This window comes from Cucurbita pepo, chromosome LG12 (assembly GCF_002806865.2).
Source record: "Cucurbita pepo subsp. pepo cultivar mu-cu-16 chromosome LG12, ASM280686v2, whole genome shotgun sequence".
NCBI lineage: Eukaryota > Viridiplantae > Streptophyta > Magnoliopsida > Cucurbitales > Cucurbitaceae > Cucurbita > Cucurbita pepo.
The window spans coordinates 2215357-2230953 of record NC_036649.1 but is presented as its reverse complement, the minus strand read 5'-3'; the positions used below and the strand labels follow the sequence as shown (position 1 = coordinate 2230953).

At 38.3% G+C, this 15597-nt stretch overlaps 4 protein-coding genes across 4 annotated transcripts; all 4 read left to right on the top strand.

The window, feature by feature from the left end:
- The first annotated feature begins 390 nt into the window (after nucleotides 1–390).
- LOC111806957 lies at nucleotides 391–7585 on the top strand. The gene is made up of 10 exons (XM_023692513.1): nucleotides 391–826; nucleotides 1465–2370; nucleotides 2794–2923; nucleotides 3019–3473; nucleotides 3786–3866; nucleotides 3963–4061; nucleotides 4286–4438; nucleotides 4547–4633; nucleotides 6744–6815; nucleotides 6917–7585. Exons 2-10 carry the CDS (start codon nucleotides 1573–1575, stop codon nucleotides 7229–7231), a joined length of 2190 nt encoding a protein of 729 aa, XP_023548281.1. The 5' UTR covers nucleotides 391–826; nucleotides 1465–1572; the 3' UTR covers nucleotides 7232–7585.
- A 661-nt stretch (nucleotides 7586–8246) lies between these two features.
- Nucleotides 8247–10832, top strand: LOC111806879 (coiled-coil domain-containing protein 1). The gene is made up of 5 exons (XM_023692389.1): nucleotides 8247–8573; nucleotides 8985–9039; nucleotides 9151–9207; nucleotides 9421–9498; nucleotides 9903–10832. Exons 1-5 carry the CDS (start codon nucleotides 8289–8291, stop codon nucleotides 10394–10396), a joined length of 969 nt encoding a protein of 322 aa, XP_023548157.1. The 5' UTR covers nucleotides 8247–8288; the 3' UTR covers nucleotides 10397–10832.
- Nucleotides 10833–10947: 115 nt separating this feature from the next.
- Nucleotides 10948–12876, top strand: LOC111806878 (desiccation-related protein PCC13-62-like). The gene is made up of 3 exons (XM_023692388.1): nucleotides 10948–11760; nucleotides 11971–12196; nucleotides 12279–12876. Exons 1-3 carry the CDS (start codon nucleotides 11435–11437, stop codon nucleotides 12693–12695), a joined length of 969 nt encoding a protein of 322 aa, XP_023548156.1. The 5' UTR covers nucleotides 10948–11434; the 3' UTR covers nucleotides 12696–12876.
- Nucleotides 12877–13748: 872 nt separating this feature from the next.
- LOC111806877 (desiccation-related protein PCC13-62-like) lies at nucleotides 13749–15597 on the top strand. Its single transcript, XM_023692387.1, has 3 exons — nucleotides 13749–14343; nucleotides 14818–15043; nucleotides 15125–15597. Exons 1-3 carry the CDS (start codon nucleotides 14018–14020, stop codon nucleotides 15512–15514), a joined length of 942 nt encoding a protein of 313 aa, XP_023548155.1. The 5' UTR covers nucleotides 13749–14017; the 3' UTR covers nucleotides 15515–15597.

Below are 15597 nucleotides of genomic sequence, written 5' to 3'. Positions count from 1 at the left end.
ACCATAATGATAATTTATATAATTTATATGTCATGATTTTCATATTTTTAACCACATGAAATGCATTATCAAATCACATGAACGTCACTTTTAATTAAAATAATAATTAAAATACATTTTTTATTTTTTATTTTTTATTTGATTAAAATACTTTTTAAAAATATTATACTCTAAATTTATTTAAAAAGTAACCGATAATTATATATTTAAAAAAATTAAATGTAATAAATATTATACTCTAATTTTAATTTTTATTTTTTTAAGTTGGAGGTTTAAATTTTCTTTAAAAATAAAAAAATAAAAAAAATTGTTATTTATTTAAGGAATCATGTGGGAATTTTTAGTCACGTGACATTTGACGCGTTGTTAGAAAATGATTAAATTTATCTAATTTTTTATTGGAGCAGGCTGATCTCCAACTCTTGTGCTTGCCGTTGATAATGGGGACGGCGACATAGCTTTAATCGGCGTACGGAATTCTCACGTCGTGTTTTCAACGCACCAATTCGAATTGCGACGGATTTCAGCCGGACGGGCTCCTATTCTTCAATCCCATTCTGCTGCCTTGGTCTTCGGATAAGGGGGCCTCTTCCCGGTACTCCTCTCCGGCCGCCACTGCAGTATCCAACTCTTCGTCCGCCATTGAATCCGTCGCTTCAACTTCCTCCATATCAACTGCATACTTCATGAAGATCTAGCCTCCAATTTCTGCTTTTTTTTTTTATGCTCTTCTCGACTTCTGGTTATTAGGGTTTCTGTCGCCTGGGCTGCTCCTTTCTCATTTCCGTCGGCGGCGGACTTCATCTCCTAGATACTGCAATTCGAGGTTTCTTTTTTTTTCATGTTTGTTTCTTTTGACATTTGAGGTTCTTCTGCTGTTTACTTTTTTTTTTCCCCTTCTCTTTTCATTGGATTCATCGGAAATAACGACTTTCTCTCTGGTTCTTATTCAACTTCGGTTTGAAATTTGCTTCCTTCTCAAAATTTACAGTCTTTCTGGAATCAGCAATTCAGAGAAATCAGAAAAACAAAAAAAAGTGTCTGCCACCGGAAATATATTCGGAAAAATGTTATTCTTGAATAGCGTTCTATATGGAATATTTATGCAGTTGGTACTCTTGGAATTAACTTTGTTCTTGATTTTTGTCACTTGTAATCAACGCTCTGCTACACTGGTACTGGAAATGAGGCATTGAACATATATCATCAATTAGTGTGATTTTCGTATTAGTTGACTCTAATTTTTTTATTTTCCATGTATTTGGAAGTTTTTCTGTCCCTGTTGATTTCCCTCCGTTTAATTATCTGTTCTGCAAGTGCTAGATTACGTTTCCAATCCATTAATGTTCTTGTTTCGTTTTTCTGGCAATTATGTATTTATTTTCTCGTGAACATATTTGTTACTTTAATCATCATCAAAGGAAGAAAAATTCAGCTTTGATTGTTTACTTCTTTTGTCTACAGGCTATAGCCCCTGCACATTATCCTGCTTGCTTGTTCTGGACCATGTATTGTCATTAGAAATGATTTAATCGAATACTTCTTGAAATTGAACCTTAAATTTATGAATCAATGGCTCGTAAGGGTAACCAACAAAAAACAGGGTCAGAGCGCCATGTATCGAACAATAAAAAGAGAGGTTCAGACTTGCAGTCCAAGGGACAGGGGAGAGCACGAGAGATAAAGGTATTCCCCGGAGAGGGACTACCGAATGACAACCATCATAGTAGAGCCTTTGAGGAAGGTATGGTGAATAGAAACTCTGGGGAGGGTATAAAGAATCTAAAGAAATCTGAGAAGTCCTTGAGAAAAGAAAAACAAGGAGTGGAAGGATTTCATTCTCCAGACGAGCCAACATGTCTCCCCGAAGAATCCGGGAACTGCAATGGAAATAATGAGGATTCTAGTATAGGAGAACAGTACAATGGGTCTGATAAGGAGCGGGATCCTTTAGATGGTAGTTTCAGCTGCTTTTTGAACGGAGAACACATCAGAAATGTGATGGGTAATCTAAAATTTTCAGATAATGTTTTCGTGAAAAGCTTCGTGGAATCTATGTCATCGGTATTGGAAGCAGCCCATGTGTTGCTGGAGCAACAAAGACCTTTGTTTAATTCTATGAAGAACAACTTGCTAAACGCAAGTGCCTATGTTGGAAAGAAGATTATGAAAGCATATCCCATTGTTTTGAAATGGATGATGCATTTGGGGAATGTAATGCTTCTTTTATCAATTGTATGGTTGGACTGTGCCCTCAGGGGCATCGATTCCTTTGTACGTATGGGGACAACATCCTTCTTCTCAGTTATATGGTTCTCCATTCTTTCAACAATTGCAATGGTTGGAATTATTAAATTCCTTGTGATCTTGGTAAGCACTTCCAATACTCTTGCATAGATGTTAGTTCCTATCTTGTTTTAACGTGTTTTATTTACTATCTTTTCTCGTTCTTTGTCTTGTTTATTATCTTAAATAACAATAGTGATTTTCCCCTTAGAGAAAGTCTCTAATAGCTTATGGATATTCAAAGGAATTAAATCACCAAGTTATTTTTTATTCTAAGCATGTAGTTGATGTTATATGGATGATACCAGTTGAAGCATGGGATTAAAGAAAAATTATACTGTGTGGCTGTACGGATGGCTGTTTTAAAGCATTTTTTTTTAAAAAATTTAGATTCCTTGTGGACTCTCCATAAAATAGTTACTTTAAGTAAGATGGTGTTATCCATTTTCAAGTTGAAGTACAGTTTAAAAATCCTCTAATGACAATTAATTTATGAAATCTAATCAGGTGGTAGCTGCTTCCCTTGGAATTTTTGTTGGGTTTGCTTTTGCAATTTTGGCCATCGCCATCTCTGGAGCAGCTTTCCTTTGGTTTTATGGAAACTTTTGGACAACAATGCTGATCATCTTTCTTGGAGGTGATTTTTTTACCTTTAGAACGTCCACAATTTTTCCATATATGCTATCATCATGTCAAGGCTCATTCATTGAGGTGTTGCATCACAATTTTCAGGGCTGGCATTTATATTGAGCCATGAACGAGTTGCTCTCTTTATCACCACATTGTATTCGGTTTATTGTGTATGGGTATGCACTGGATGGTTTGGTTTGCTTTTGGGCCTGAATTTGTCATTTGTTTCAAGTGATGCTCTGATTTATTTCCTAAAGAACAACATAAATGAGCATAGGAGATCGAACAGATATCCTGAACAAACTGCTGGGATGCCAGATCAGCCTCGCTTCTTTCATGATGATCCTATGCAAGCATCATCTTCTGAATTTAGTGGTGCAGGCTTTGCTGCTGATCGGAGTTCAGGCACACCCTCAACCAGTGGAGCTGATTCTGAGCTATCTTCTGAAGATGAATTCATTCGTTTGCTGAATTGTACAGACCACTACGCAGTTTTGGGATTGTCTCGGTATGAGAATATGGATCCATCCCTACTCAAGAAGGAGTATAGGAGAAAGGTAAATTTGCATTAATATTGCCACAGTTTGCATGATCTATTAGTATTCACCCTTCACATTGTTATATTCATTATGCTCTGTCTCATGTAATTTCCTGATGGATCGGCTTATTGTTTGTTTTTAATGTTGTGGTCTTCTGTTATTCAACACTGCATTTTGTATCGATTAATGGAAGAAAATCTCATTTTTATTTATAAGTGGTGTCATACATCAAGGAAATTTGATATTTTTTGAAATATTATCTTGATTATCTGCAGAAGTGGTAATGGTATATATCTAGTTTGTTGAATGAGCTTGTAAACTGGTTATCAGGCAATGTTGGTCCATCCTGATAAAAACATGGGGAATGAAAAGGCTGCTGAAGCATTTAAAAAACTTCAAAATGCATACGAGGTAACGTTTTTCTTTTAATCTTGCAGGTATTATGCAATACTTTTGAATTTTGTATTATATTGTTTCTTGAGAGTCGAATGCGTTTTTTTTTTCTAGGTGTTACTTGATTCGACAAAGCGAAAAACCTATGATGATGAACTTAGAAGGGAAGAGCTGCTAAACATTTTCCGCAGGTTTCAGAGTGCTTCACGGAAGGTATAACTCCATCCATTTATAGAATGGTAAAAAAGGAAAGAGGGTGGGAAGCAAATTATTTTTAGGAAAAAGGTATAACACCAGAAAATTTTTCAGTTCAATACACTTCTAGGTAAATTATACTTGAGCAATGAGTTAAATACTCGATGATAGCTCATGCGTCCAAATTTTTAGTTCGAGTATCTTATTTGGCTTTTCACAAAGACGATGCATTTATTTTATAGAGTGGAGGGAGTGGTCCATTTGCATTTTCACGTTCAACAACGGATAGAGAAGATCCTTTCGGTGAATCAAGACGAATAGCTTGCAAAAAGTGCAACAAATTTCATTTATGGAGATACACTAGCAAATCGAAATCTCAAGCTAGATGGTGCCAGGTTTCTCTCTTCTATTTTAGACTCACTCTTGATTTTGTTAGGTTTGATTTAATATCCTCATGTTGGATGCTCTATGTATCGTGTTTTGTACATTTACTTTTTCTGAAGGAATGCAAAGATTTTCATCAAGCAAAGGATGGAGATGGGTGGGTGGAGCAATCTTCCCAGCCTTTTCTTTTTGGATTGCTGCAGAAGGTATGTTTCGCTTACACGTGGATTGGCTTCTTATCAAAACTTTGCATTATTTGATGTGTGGATACGTGTTGAATTTCTCGACTTACCAGTTCTCACTTATATAAGGCTTATAAAAAAAGCTATAATGGTGCTCGTACCAATTGTTCTAATGTTAGTTTTTAGCGTATTCACATCGATGTATTTGATAGAACACAAACTAGGTAGTGTGCTTTACTGAGAAATTCAGTTAAGATATAGTATAATTGACTTTCGAGAGCTTCGAACTCCCCAAGACACATCGTGCAATAACTTACGTTTCTAGTGCTAATAGTTATATTCTTATGTAGGGTTCGGCCTATCGGTACTACATTGTACCTATTGTGGTCTCTGAATATAGTTTCCGTAGAAAAATCATGTGAAATATGGTTTTGTTGAAGGATGTATGTTATGTCTTAACACTAAACTGTTAGGTATTCGTATAGATATTCACCTGTCAATCAACACAAATAATAGATGAAAGGAAAGCCTGAACTCTTTCTTCCACTCAATATCACGTGCTCCAGGCCACCACCTCCCCCCTTATCGTTCTTCTTCTTGTGCCACTGCAGCCTGCATCCGAGGAGTTTGCATTAGTTTCCTACTCTCTTGTTGTTATTGTGTTGTTGTTGCCACCGCCACGACCTTTCTTTCGCCTGTGCAGTCGCGACCTTTTATTATAGGAGATTCGTTTAATTTGTATATTCAATACTGCTATCATCGACATTAATGTTGATATTGAGCTGCTGATTTCTCTTGTTTGAGCATCCCTTCGGGGGTAGGTGGGGGGACTTTAGGAAGAAGTCGGGATCCGGCACTCAATCAGTTATTTGTAAGAGAGGTCGCCTTACCCTCGCTCAATCAGTTATTTGTAGTCTCCCTCGTTCTTCTTTTCGATCCTCAAACCATCAAAGGAAGTTACTATTGAGATTCATAGATTGGTAGGAAATTTCTTTATATTCTCAGGTAAGACGTGACAATATCTGTTGCAGCTAGGTTAGTCTCCAAGCTCTTATGTTTCTGAAATCGACTCCTACCTAATCTTAGAGCAGTGTATATACCTTGAGTACTTGCTTAAGGCACTATCTCTGACAAACCTTGGTACATGTATGTGGGCTTTTTGCTTCGGTCCTGTCAATCGTCCGTCTCCAATGCAATGTCTTTCCGTTCCGGATATATATATAAAATCGAGGCATTTGACTCTTCCATTAGTGCCCCTTGACCTTGATGAGTTGGCTTACAGGAACCTTCTCGGTCTTGTACTCGGTGAATTGACGGGAAACTTTCCTCCCTTCGTGTTATGGAGGGCTCGGTAATGGTGCTTTTCAACAGAGGAAAAATGCCTTGTTACTCAAGTAGTAGTGCAGATTTATTCAAGCAAAGAGTGCTCTTTGGCGTAGGGTTATCTTTAGTACTTACGGTGAAAAGCCAAATGGGTGAAAGATTATCAAGACCATTGGCATTGTTAGAATATTGCTAGCAATCATTCCTTCTGGTTTTTGACTTTCTTGGCCAAGAAAGAAAATTTCATCCGTTTTTTGAAGGATAAATGGGTTGGGAACTTCACTTTAAAGGAGAGATTGTGAGATATNCTCTCTCTCTCTCTCTCTCTCTCTCTCTCTCTCTCTCTCTCTCTCTCTCGATGAAGCACGATGTCACTATTTCCGATTGTTAGAACGTGGTAGCTAGAAACACGCATGAGCGGGCACGAGCGGTTTCGAACAAAGTGTAAAAATTGGTCTTTATCCCCCTCTGTTTGTTTCCTCTGCCTGAATAGTAAAGAGAATGTGAACCACATCTTTCTTCCATTGCCCTTTTGCTATCAAAGGTTGCAACATCTTTCAATACTTTCAGTTTGAACGTTTTTCTGCCTAAATCTATCTAAGGGTGCGTCTTCGAGGTCCTCTCGGGGCGAAAACAAGCCATCATTTTCTGGAAATTTGTGGTTCGTTCCCTTTTGTGGACGATTTAGTTGAAAAGGAACCAAACACAGTACAATAACACAGAAAAAGAGCTATGCTTTTTTCTTAACCTTTTCATGAATATGTTTGCATCACTGGGAGTCTCACATAAACACACTATGTTCACTGTTCAGGTAGATGCTCCTTCTGCCTACGTATGTGCAGATAGCCGAATATACGATGCTACTGGATGGTATATTTGTCAGGTAACGTCGATAAAACAGTCGCTTTCAAATTTAACACCTCGTGTAATATTGATGTCATGCTGCTCTTCTCGATCCCGCAATGGTTTTGTATATTTGTGCAGGGAATGAGATGTCCAGCCAACACCCACAGGCCGAGTTTTCACGTAAACACAAGCGTAACCTCGAAGCAAAACACCAGAGGATCAAGTTCCAGCCAAAGAGGAGGCCAAATGCCTGCATCAAACATAGAAGAGAACATGACAGAAGAAGAATTCTTCGAGTGGTTTCAGAATGCCGTGCAGACAGGTGCGTTCGACAACGTCGGTGGCAGCAGCGCCACGGAGAGCTCACCTGCTAAAGCAGGAGGAAGTTTTAACAAAAGTAGTAGCAATAATAGTGGGAGTGGGAACAAGAAAAAGAAGAGGGGAAAGAAGTAGGGAATATAGTTGATTATTATTGAGGTTATTTGGTTAAACCTGCTGCTACTAATTTTGAAGTGTACAAGGTAAGGTAAGGTAAGGATGGCATCAAGAGTTTGTATATATATGGCCTGATTTACACTAAGTAAGTCCACAGCCCTAAGGTATTGCACTAACCTTAAATATGAAGAATTATATGGAAGATGGCCTCGGTATGGCTCTGCTTCGTCGGTTGCCCCCGAGACTTTTCGTTCGCATTTTTTATTACTCGATAAAGGCCATTGTCTAGTCTTCGTTCGTAGGGAATCATTGTAGTTAGATTGTAGCTAAGTTTGCTTCCGTTTCCTTATACATAAGAGGTCTTGTTTTATGAGACTGAAGATGTCAACTTCTCCCTACCCGATAGTTATATGCAGTAAGCCGTTGTTGTTGACTTTTTGTTTACATTCCCCATATAACACCAATTTCAATTTCTCAAATCTTGCTTTCAAAACTCTCTTTCGAAATCTCTCTGTCCCGTTTTCTAACACTTTCTTCTTGAATTGGGGTTAGAAGCTCGAGCATACGTCGCTGGGCCGTGGGCGACGCAAGAACAAATAGTCTTAACTCACTTGTTGCTGGGAAGTGAATGCCGCACAATTGCAAGTCTGCTATCATCAAAGTGCAATCGTGACTTTATAATTAATATCGTTTTAATTCGGAAGAGTTTGACTTTATAATCGGTTTCAAAAAATGTTAAACATGAACTAGTTTCAAGAATATATATATATATTTAAATTCAATTATGGAAATTAAGTTTAATTATAAATTCAAAGAAATTAATATTTACTTTGAATAAATAAGATTAATTTTTTTTTTTTAAAATAAGGATATTAATAGAATAAATTTTAAAGATATTAATGAAAATTAAAAAGTTGAAAAAATGNTTTTTTTTTTTTTTTTTTTAATATTATGTTTCCATTCCTTATTTTTTTATTTAATAATGGAGCATTTAAATTTTTTGAGTATAAATATCTTAAGACGATTACAATGGTATCGTTTCAGTCCATCCCGGCTTCTGCCATTTCCGTACGCCATGGATACTCTTCTTTTCTCCCCTTCTTCTTCTTCAGCTTATCCTTCTCTCAAGGCTCCCTCTCTGTTGCCTCGAAATGGCTTCTGGGGATCACGAACCCTTTTCTCTGATTTTCCCAATGTATGCTCTTCCTTTTGCACTCTCAATCCACCGACTGGATTCGCAAGAAAATCCGTGGTTGTCGCGGCAAAGAAAACCAATTCTAACAAGGACGACGGCCACCGTTCCGTTCCCAAACCTGATGAGACTACCGGCTTCTTCCCTGAAGCTGTTCTGCTTAAGGAGGTGCAGTTTTAATGCTTCTCATTTCTTTTTAATCTTTATATATTTTTATGTGTCTGTCGTCATCTGTTCATTATCTTCAAATTTCGGCGATTCTTTGCTCTTTGAACTATTTCCAACTGGTTTGAATCTATGAGCCGAGAAGCGGAAATTTTAGAAGCCGAGAATTCGTGGAGGTTTGTTTGAATGTCATTCTCTTCGATACCTTCTTTGCTTCAAGTGCTTTTTGAAGGTTCTCTGATATGCTACTCGAGGAACTTCTAAGAATCGAGAATTGAAACTCCTAAGCGTAGATATTGGAGGCCAGTACAAAAATTTGATAGGAAGCTGCTCAGACATACTGATGTTTAATCTGCTTATATACTTTGTGAGTCGGAGAAATTTCTTGAGTGGACTTTTGGTTTTGATTCGCAGAAAAGAGTTGCTGAAGATGGTCAATTTCTCCCCGAATTTGCTGATGCGGAAGAAGGTGATCATTTCTCTTCCATTTTGATCCATTCTTTGGCTTTCCTTTCCTTCTAGAAGATTATGGTGACTATGAACAGGAGATATCAATTTCACTTTTGCCCTAATTTTGCAGAAAAGCTTTATGAATATTTGAACCTTCAGTTGGAAAGTGAATCGAAAGTTCTACAAAGTAAGCTTACTTTCTGCTTGTTCTGGTCAAGTATGATTAATACAACACAATGAATAGGGAGTTGATGTTTTTATCATTAACACAGGAAGAAAAAGGTTGTATTTATTTAGTTTGTGTAATTTTTGTTGCCCAACTATTGTCTAAAGAAGGCAATAGTTTCATCCTGTATTTGTTTATATTTGAAGTGGTGTATTTCCTTTCTTGTCACTGCAGTGCGTCACTATGAGGTAGTCTTCTTAATTCACGAGAAGAACGCAGAAGAGGTTGAGAGTGTAAATGAGAAAGTTCAAGGTAAGGCAACTATCTTGACAATTTGGCTCTCTTATGCGACTTTGTGCTGCCTGCAAGGCTGTTTTCTCTAAATGGTATTGTAGCGAACATGTAATGTGAGATCCCACATCGGTTGGGGAGGAGAACGAAAAACCCTTTATAAGGGTGTGGAAACCTCTCCCTAGCAGACGCGTTTTAAAAACTTTGAGGGTAAGCTCGAAAGGGAAAGCCCAAAGAGGACAATATCTGCTAGCGGTAGGTTTGGGCTGTTACATGTAAATTCCATGTCTTGTGCAAGTCATAACTTTTGACCATCAGGCTCAGCAACTCAAGGCCAGCTTATTGATCCGAGTTGCATCAATGTTTCTTTGGAGTTGTGTTGAATTTTCCTTCAGTTTCTGATTAAAATAAAAATGCTGTTGCAGGTTTTATAAGGGAGAAGAAAGGGAAGATATGGAGACTGAGTGACTGGGGAATGCGAAGGCTGGCATACAAGATAAAGAAAGCCAATTATGCACATTACATATTGATGAATTTTGAACTGGAGGCCAAATGGATTAATGAATTTAAGAGCATGTTAGATATGGATGAAAGAGTAATTCGACATCTTGTGATTAAGAGGGATGCTGCTATCACCGAAGATTGCCCTCCACCTCCCGAGTTTCATTCCCTTCGTGCAGGAGATGACTACAGTGAAGAAGAAGAGGAAGAGGACATGGATGATTATGATAGTGAGGATGAACTGGATTGGGATGGTGAAGATGAGTTGGATGATTATGGTGATGATATTGAAGATGGGATTATTATTGTTGACGGTGACGACGACGACGACGACGACGACGACGACGACGACAGCGGAAGTAAGGCCATCAAATCTTCTGCAGGCAGCAGAGACTTGAGAAATAGAACTAAAAAATAATTGGATAGTTTCAATTTGGCAGTAGAAGTTGAGGTGAGTTTCATGTAATGAGGTTTGTTTTAGCTGCGTTAGATTTTGTCCTTATCACGTAATGGCACATGATTGATACCATCTGCATTCGCTTCGGAGTGGGCCATGAAGGCATTGAGCTAATTCTACAATTCTGTGATGGAGTTTTGCTTCACTTCAGGTATTAAGTTATTGAAACTGCCATTATTTTCCCTGAATTATATGCCCTTCACCAGTTAAAATACTTGTAGGTTTTAGGTCATGTCAACAAACCACACGTGACTCGATGTCGAATTATCTTCATCGCAACTGTTTCTCCATGGGAACCAAGTTATTAAATGTAATTCATCTTTCATGTCGATTTCAAACTTATGAATATCTGAAAATGTCAACATGTTGGCGAAAATTTAAAATCCTATTAGAAACATTATGATGCGTCTGTTTTTCGGTTGGGTTTGTAGAGCTAGACTAATGATTAATCTCATACCAATTTGTTGAGGCATTAGCAATTTAAGTGGAAAAATATGGTTGGAAGTAAATGATATGCACAATTAGTTACAATTTTCAGGCTGAGTTGAGCTTCCAAAGTTGGATGTGTTTGTAAGATGGATCATAGCTATCTAATTTCAAATTTCTAATACTCTGCCCGATTGGAAACTTTACCTATTCATTATTGACCCAATTTTAGACATATTGGGATTGTTCTTGCTTCTTGTTAACTGGAAATCTGATTGAATCATGAATGCTGCTTTTGATGAGTATCAGTTCTTCCCTTCATTCCCATCTTTCTTCCAAAGTTGGTCTGTTGTATATTTTGAGTTTACTCCGAACCTTTTAAGGAATACGTTATACTTTGAATTTATTCTATTTTAGTCTCTGTATTTTCATTACATCGTGAACTTATTTTTATCTTGTTCGAAAGAGAGAAATTTGTATATTACCAACTCTACGAGCAACAGCCTATATAATGCTCATAAGAGAGGGCTGAAACTCATATTATTACAAAGATTGAGAAGTGAATATCAAAGTATGGCAAAATGTGGTATGAGCATTACCGCCATTGCTGTAAGCTTCCTCATCCTCCTCCATCTGCCATCTCTTTGTACTGCAAGTATCAGAGAAGCAGCCCATTTCATTCCCCCATCAGATGTTGATCTTTTAGAATTCCCTCTGAATTTAGAGTACCTGGAAGCCGAATTCTTCTTATTTAGCTCTCTGGGACATGGTTTGGATAAAGTTGCACCAGAGTTAGCCATGGGAGGGCCATCGCCTGTTGGTGCTCAAAAGGCCAACTTGAGCCCCTTCATCAAGGACATCATCACGCAATTCGCCTACCAGGAAGTTGGTCACGTGAGGTATTTTTCTAGTTGTCTTTTGTCGGGTTATGGAGCCTGCTGCCTATTTTAGGTTATTCAATTCTTTATATCCTCTCTCACTTGAAGTCATCCATATAAACCTTTAGCGAATATTATTTCTTGCATTTTCTCTGCTCTTTGTGTTCATCTAGATCGAGTACGTGCGTTTTTGTACAATCCTAACTAGACTTTACACACGAATTTATGCAGGGCCATTAAAGATACAGTGAAAGGATTTCCAAGGCCATTGCTGAACTTGAGTTCAGAATCATTTTCCAAAGTGATGGATAGAGCCCTTGGCTGTTGGACGAACCCACCTTTCGACCCGTATGCTAATGACGTGAATTTCCTTCTCGCTAGCTACATCCTTCCTAATGTTGGACTCACTGGGTATGCTGGAGCAAATCCAAAGCTCAAATCTGCTGCCTCCAAGAAGGTATTCCCTGAAATTCAAAGACACTTCTCAATCTTACATACATACATGACACTAAACACACTCCTACGAGTCGACGTTTCAGCTTGTTGCAGGTCTTCTAGGAGTCGAATCGGGTCAAGATGCAGTAATCAGATCTCTTCTTTATGAACACGTAGGGGAGAAGGTTGAACCATATGGAGTGACAGTGGCGGAGTTCACAGAGCGCATTTCAGAACTGATGAATAAGCTAGGACATGCAGGCACAAAAGATGAAGGCATTGTGGTACCCAAAGACAACGGTGGCATTGTGACACCCAAACACGAGGGTGCTGAGGGTAGGACTTCAGGGAACGTGCTTGCTGGAGATGAGTACTCACTGGCATACGCAAGAACCCCCGAGGAGGTTCTAAGGATTTTGTACGGTGAAGGTAATGAGCATGTTCCTGGGGGTTTCTATCCGAATGGTGCCGATGGTCGGATCGCTAAATGCCACTTAGCGACCAAGACACATAGCAAATAATGCTGCTGCTGTTGCTGTTGCTGCAGTTGCTGCAGTTGCTTTCTATTTCTAGATCACCAAAAAAGTGGTCATCAATAAACTATAGATCGTGTTACAATGAATGTTAAAAATTCTTGAAATGCCTCATGAAGAGTCGAGAATTTCATTTTGAGAGGCAATATAAAGTCATGTATGTTATATTTATCGTGGAGTAAAAAAAACTTTTGTGCCAAGTTTCTACGCCAATTTTATATTGCGTTTAGAATCATTCATGCTTGACCTAATCAATCTTGCCAGTAGGCCTACGTCCAAGAGTTGGAGCTAAATTAATATACATTTTCTCTATTTTTATTATATATATTAATTTGAACCCTTCCAACTAAATATATTTTTTCTTTTATATTTTATATATTAAATATTAATTCGAATCCTTCTAAATTTTTAAAAATTTTAGTGTTATAATGAGTTGGGAAGGGAACTTCCAATAAAAAAATAATTTATTTATATTCCTTTTAAGGTCACCTACTCTTATTAAAATATTACTGATCCTCTAATAAATAATTTGTTTATGATCTAACTATAAACTCTGGAGCCGTGAGACACAATTATTCAAGTCCAGAAATTAGTACATATGGGAATTACTCATCTATTTACCCTACATCGAGAATGAGTGAATTTCATCTCGTGAAATTAAGTTTTCAACTCTCTATTGGTCAAGTCTCGGAGATATTTTTAGTACAAGGAGAGTTTGAAAATAGAAATTAGGACCGTGAGGAAAGAAATACCTGTCAATCAGCTATGCTTACGTAGACAAATAGAAGTGGTTCACTGCAGGGTTATTGAAGGCATTTGTTTTAGTATAATAAATGAGGTATGAAAATTAAACTTCGATCCCGAGTAAAAAAATACCTGCCAATCAGCTCGACAAATAATAACATTTTACTGCACAGTTATTGAAGGTATTTCTTTCGTTATAACAAGTGGGTATAAAAATTTAAACTCCGACCTCAAGGAAAGAAATATCCGTCAATCAACTATGCCCAGTTCGAGAAGTAAAAGCGTTTTAGTGCATCGTTAATGAAAGTTGAATTTGGGTGCAAAATTTAGTTTAATAATCAATAAGCGTGGACGCCGGATGGCCATGCAAAGACAACATCCATTCATGTCTAAGTTAGGGTCCACCTACTAAGCTTGTTTTGTAGCAGGAGCAGCTGTCGGCATCCAAAAGAAGGTGGCAATCGAACTTTAAGTCTGCATCCTTAGCCTGCCATCTATTCTACAAGCAAAGAGCTTATAAAATGGACACAATATCATTACAAAGGTAGAGAAGTGGATATCAAAGCATGGCAGGGTGTGGTATGAGTATTAGAGCCATTGTTGTAAGCTTCCTGGTTGCCCTGCAGCTGCTAACTCCTTGTACTGCGAGTGTCAGAAGAGCAGACCGTTTGATTCCCCAATCAGATGTTGATCTTTTAGAATTCCCACTGAATTTAGAGTACTTGGAAGCTGAATTCTTCTTGTTTGGCTCTGTTGGATATGGTTTGGATAAAGTTGCACCATATTTAACCATGGGAGGGCCATCGCCTATTGGCGCTAAGATGGCCAATTTGGGTCCTTTCATCAAGGACATCATCATGCAATTTGCCTACCAGGAAGTTGGTCACTTGAGGTATTTTTCTAGTTGATTTTACTTTCGCGGGTCATTTTGTTGAGGATTGTTGGGAGGAGTTTCGGCTTACTTGAGGGGTTAGATCATGAGTTTGTAAGTTAGGAATACATCTCTATTGTGGAGGTCTATGATTCCTAACTGGGTATCAGAGTCATACCCATAACTTATGCCCTTAACTTATACATGTCAATAGAATCCTCAAATGTCGAACAAAGAAGTTGTGAGTTTCGAAGGTGTAATCAAAATTAACTCAAGTGTCGAATAAATGGTGTACTTTGTTCGAGAGCTCTAGAGAAGGAGTTGAGCCTCGATTAAGGGGAGGTTATTCGAGACCTCTACAGGCCTCAGGGGAGGGAGTCCTACGTTGGCTAATTTAGGGAATGATCATTGAGAGGGAGTCCCACGTTGGCTAATTTAGGGAATGATCATGAGTGTATAATTCCTAACACATTTTACATCACACAATTTACGCAGGGCAATTAAAAATACAGTGAAAGGATTTCCAAGGCCATTGCTGAACTTGAGTTCAGAGTCATTTGGCAAAGTGATGGACAGAGCCTTTGACAGTAAGTTGAAACCACCATTTGACCCATATGCTAATGACTTGAACTTCCTCCTCGCAAGCTACATCGTCCCTTACGTTGGACTCACTGGGTATGTCGGAGCAAATCCAAAGCTCAAATCTGCTGCCTCCAAAAGGGTATTCCCTGAAATTCAAACATAATTTCAATCTTTTATACATACATAACACTAAACACAATCCTACGAGCCAATGGTTCAGCTTGTTGCAGGTCTTTTAGGAGTTGAATCAGGTCAAGATGCAGTGATCAGAACCCTTCTTTATGAACGTGCAGCGAAGAGGGTTGAACCATATGGAGTGACAGTGGCAGAGTTCACGCAGCGCATATCAGAACTGCGGAATGAGCTAGGACGTGCAGGCGTTAAAGATGAGGGCATTGTGGTACCCAAAGACAAGGGTGCTGAGGGTAAGGTCTCAGGGAACGTGCTTGCTGGAAATGAGTACTCAATCTCATACGCAAGAACACCCGAGGAGATTCTGAGGATTGTGTATGGTGGGGGTAATGAGCGTGTTCCTGGGGGCTTCTATCCAAAGGGCGCCGATGGCAACATCGCTAAAGCCAATTTGGCGATCATGGCACCTACCGAGTAATGTTGTTGTGCTTGTTTTCTATTTCTAGATCATTAATAAAGTGGACGTCAATAAAGAGGAGTTTTCGATACTGTTCTCTTTGA

Excerpts from the sequence above, each read along its gene's own strand:
- LOC111806879 (XM_023692389.1), top strand. The coding sequence starts at position 8,289 with ATGGATACTCTTCTTTTCTCCCCTTCTTCTTCTTCAGCTTATCCTTCT. Across the intron at positions 9,040-9,150 it reads ATTTGCTGATGCGGAAGAAG|AAAAGCTTTATGAATATTTG; the intron begins GTGATCATTTCT and ends CTAATTTTGCAG. Across the intron at positions 9,499-9,902 it reads TGTAAATGAGAAAGTTCAAG|GTTTTATAAGGGAGAAGAAA; the intron begins GTAAGGCAACTA and ends ATGCTGTTGCAG.
- LOC111806877 (XM_023692387.1), top strand. The coding sequence starts at position 14,018 with ATGGCAGGGTGTGGTATGAGTATTAGAGCCATTGTTGTAAGCTTCCTG. Across the intron at positions 14,344-14,817 it reads CAGGAAGTTGGTCACTTGAG|GGCAATTAAAAATACAGTGA; the intron begins GTATTTTTCTAG and ends CAATTTACGCAG. Across the intron at positions 15,044-15,124 it reads AATCTGCTGCCTCCAAAAGG|CTTGTTGCAGGTCTTTTAGG; the intron begins GTATTCCCTGAA and ends CCAATGGTTCAG.
- LOC111806957 (XM_023692513.1), top strand. The coding sequence starts at position 1,573 with ATGGCTCGTAAGGGTAACCAACAAAAAACAGGGTCAGAGCGCCATGTA. Across the intron at positions 4,439-4,546 it reads CTCAAGCTAGATGGTGCCAG|GAATGCAAAGATTTTCATCA; the intron begins GTTTCTCTCTTC and ends CTTTTTCTGAAG. Across the intron at positions 4,634-6,743 it reads TTTTTGGATTGCTGCAGAAG|GTAGATGCTCCTTCTGCCTA; the intron begins GTATGTTTCGCT and ends TTCACTGTTCAG.
- LOC111806878 (XM_023692388.1), top strand. The coding sequence starts at position 11,435 with ATGGCAAAATGTGGTATGAGCATTACCGCCATTGCTGTAAGCTTCCTC. Across the intron at positions 11,761-11,970 it reads CAGGAAGTTGGTCACGTGAG|GGCCATTAAAGATACAGTGA; the intron begins GTATTTTTCTAG and ends GAATTTATGCAG. Across the intron at positions 12,197-12,278 it reads AATCTGCTGCCTCCAAGAAG|CTTGTTGCAGGTCTTCTAGG; the intron begins GTATTCCCTGAA and ends TCGACGTTTCAG.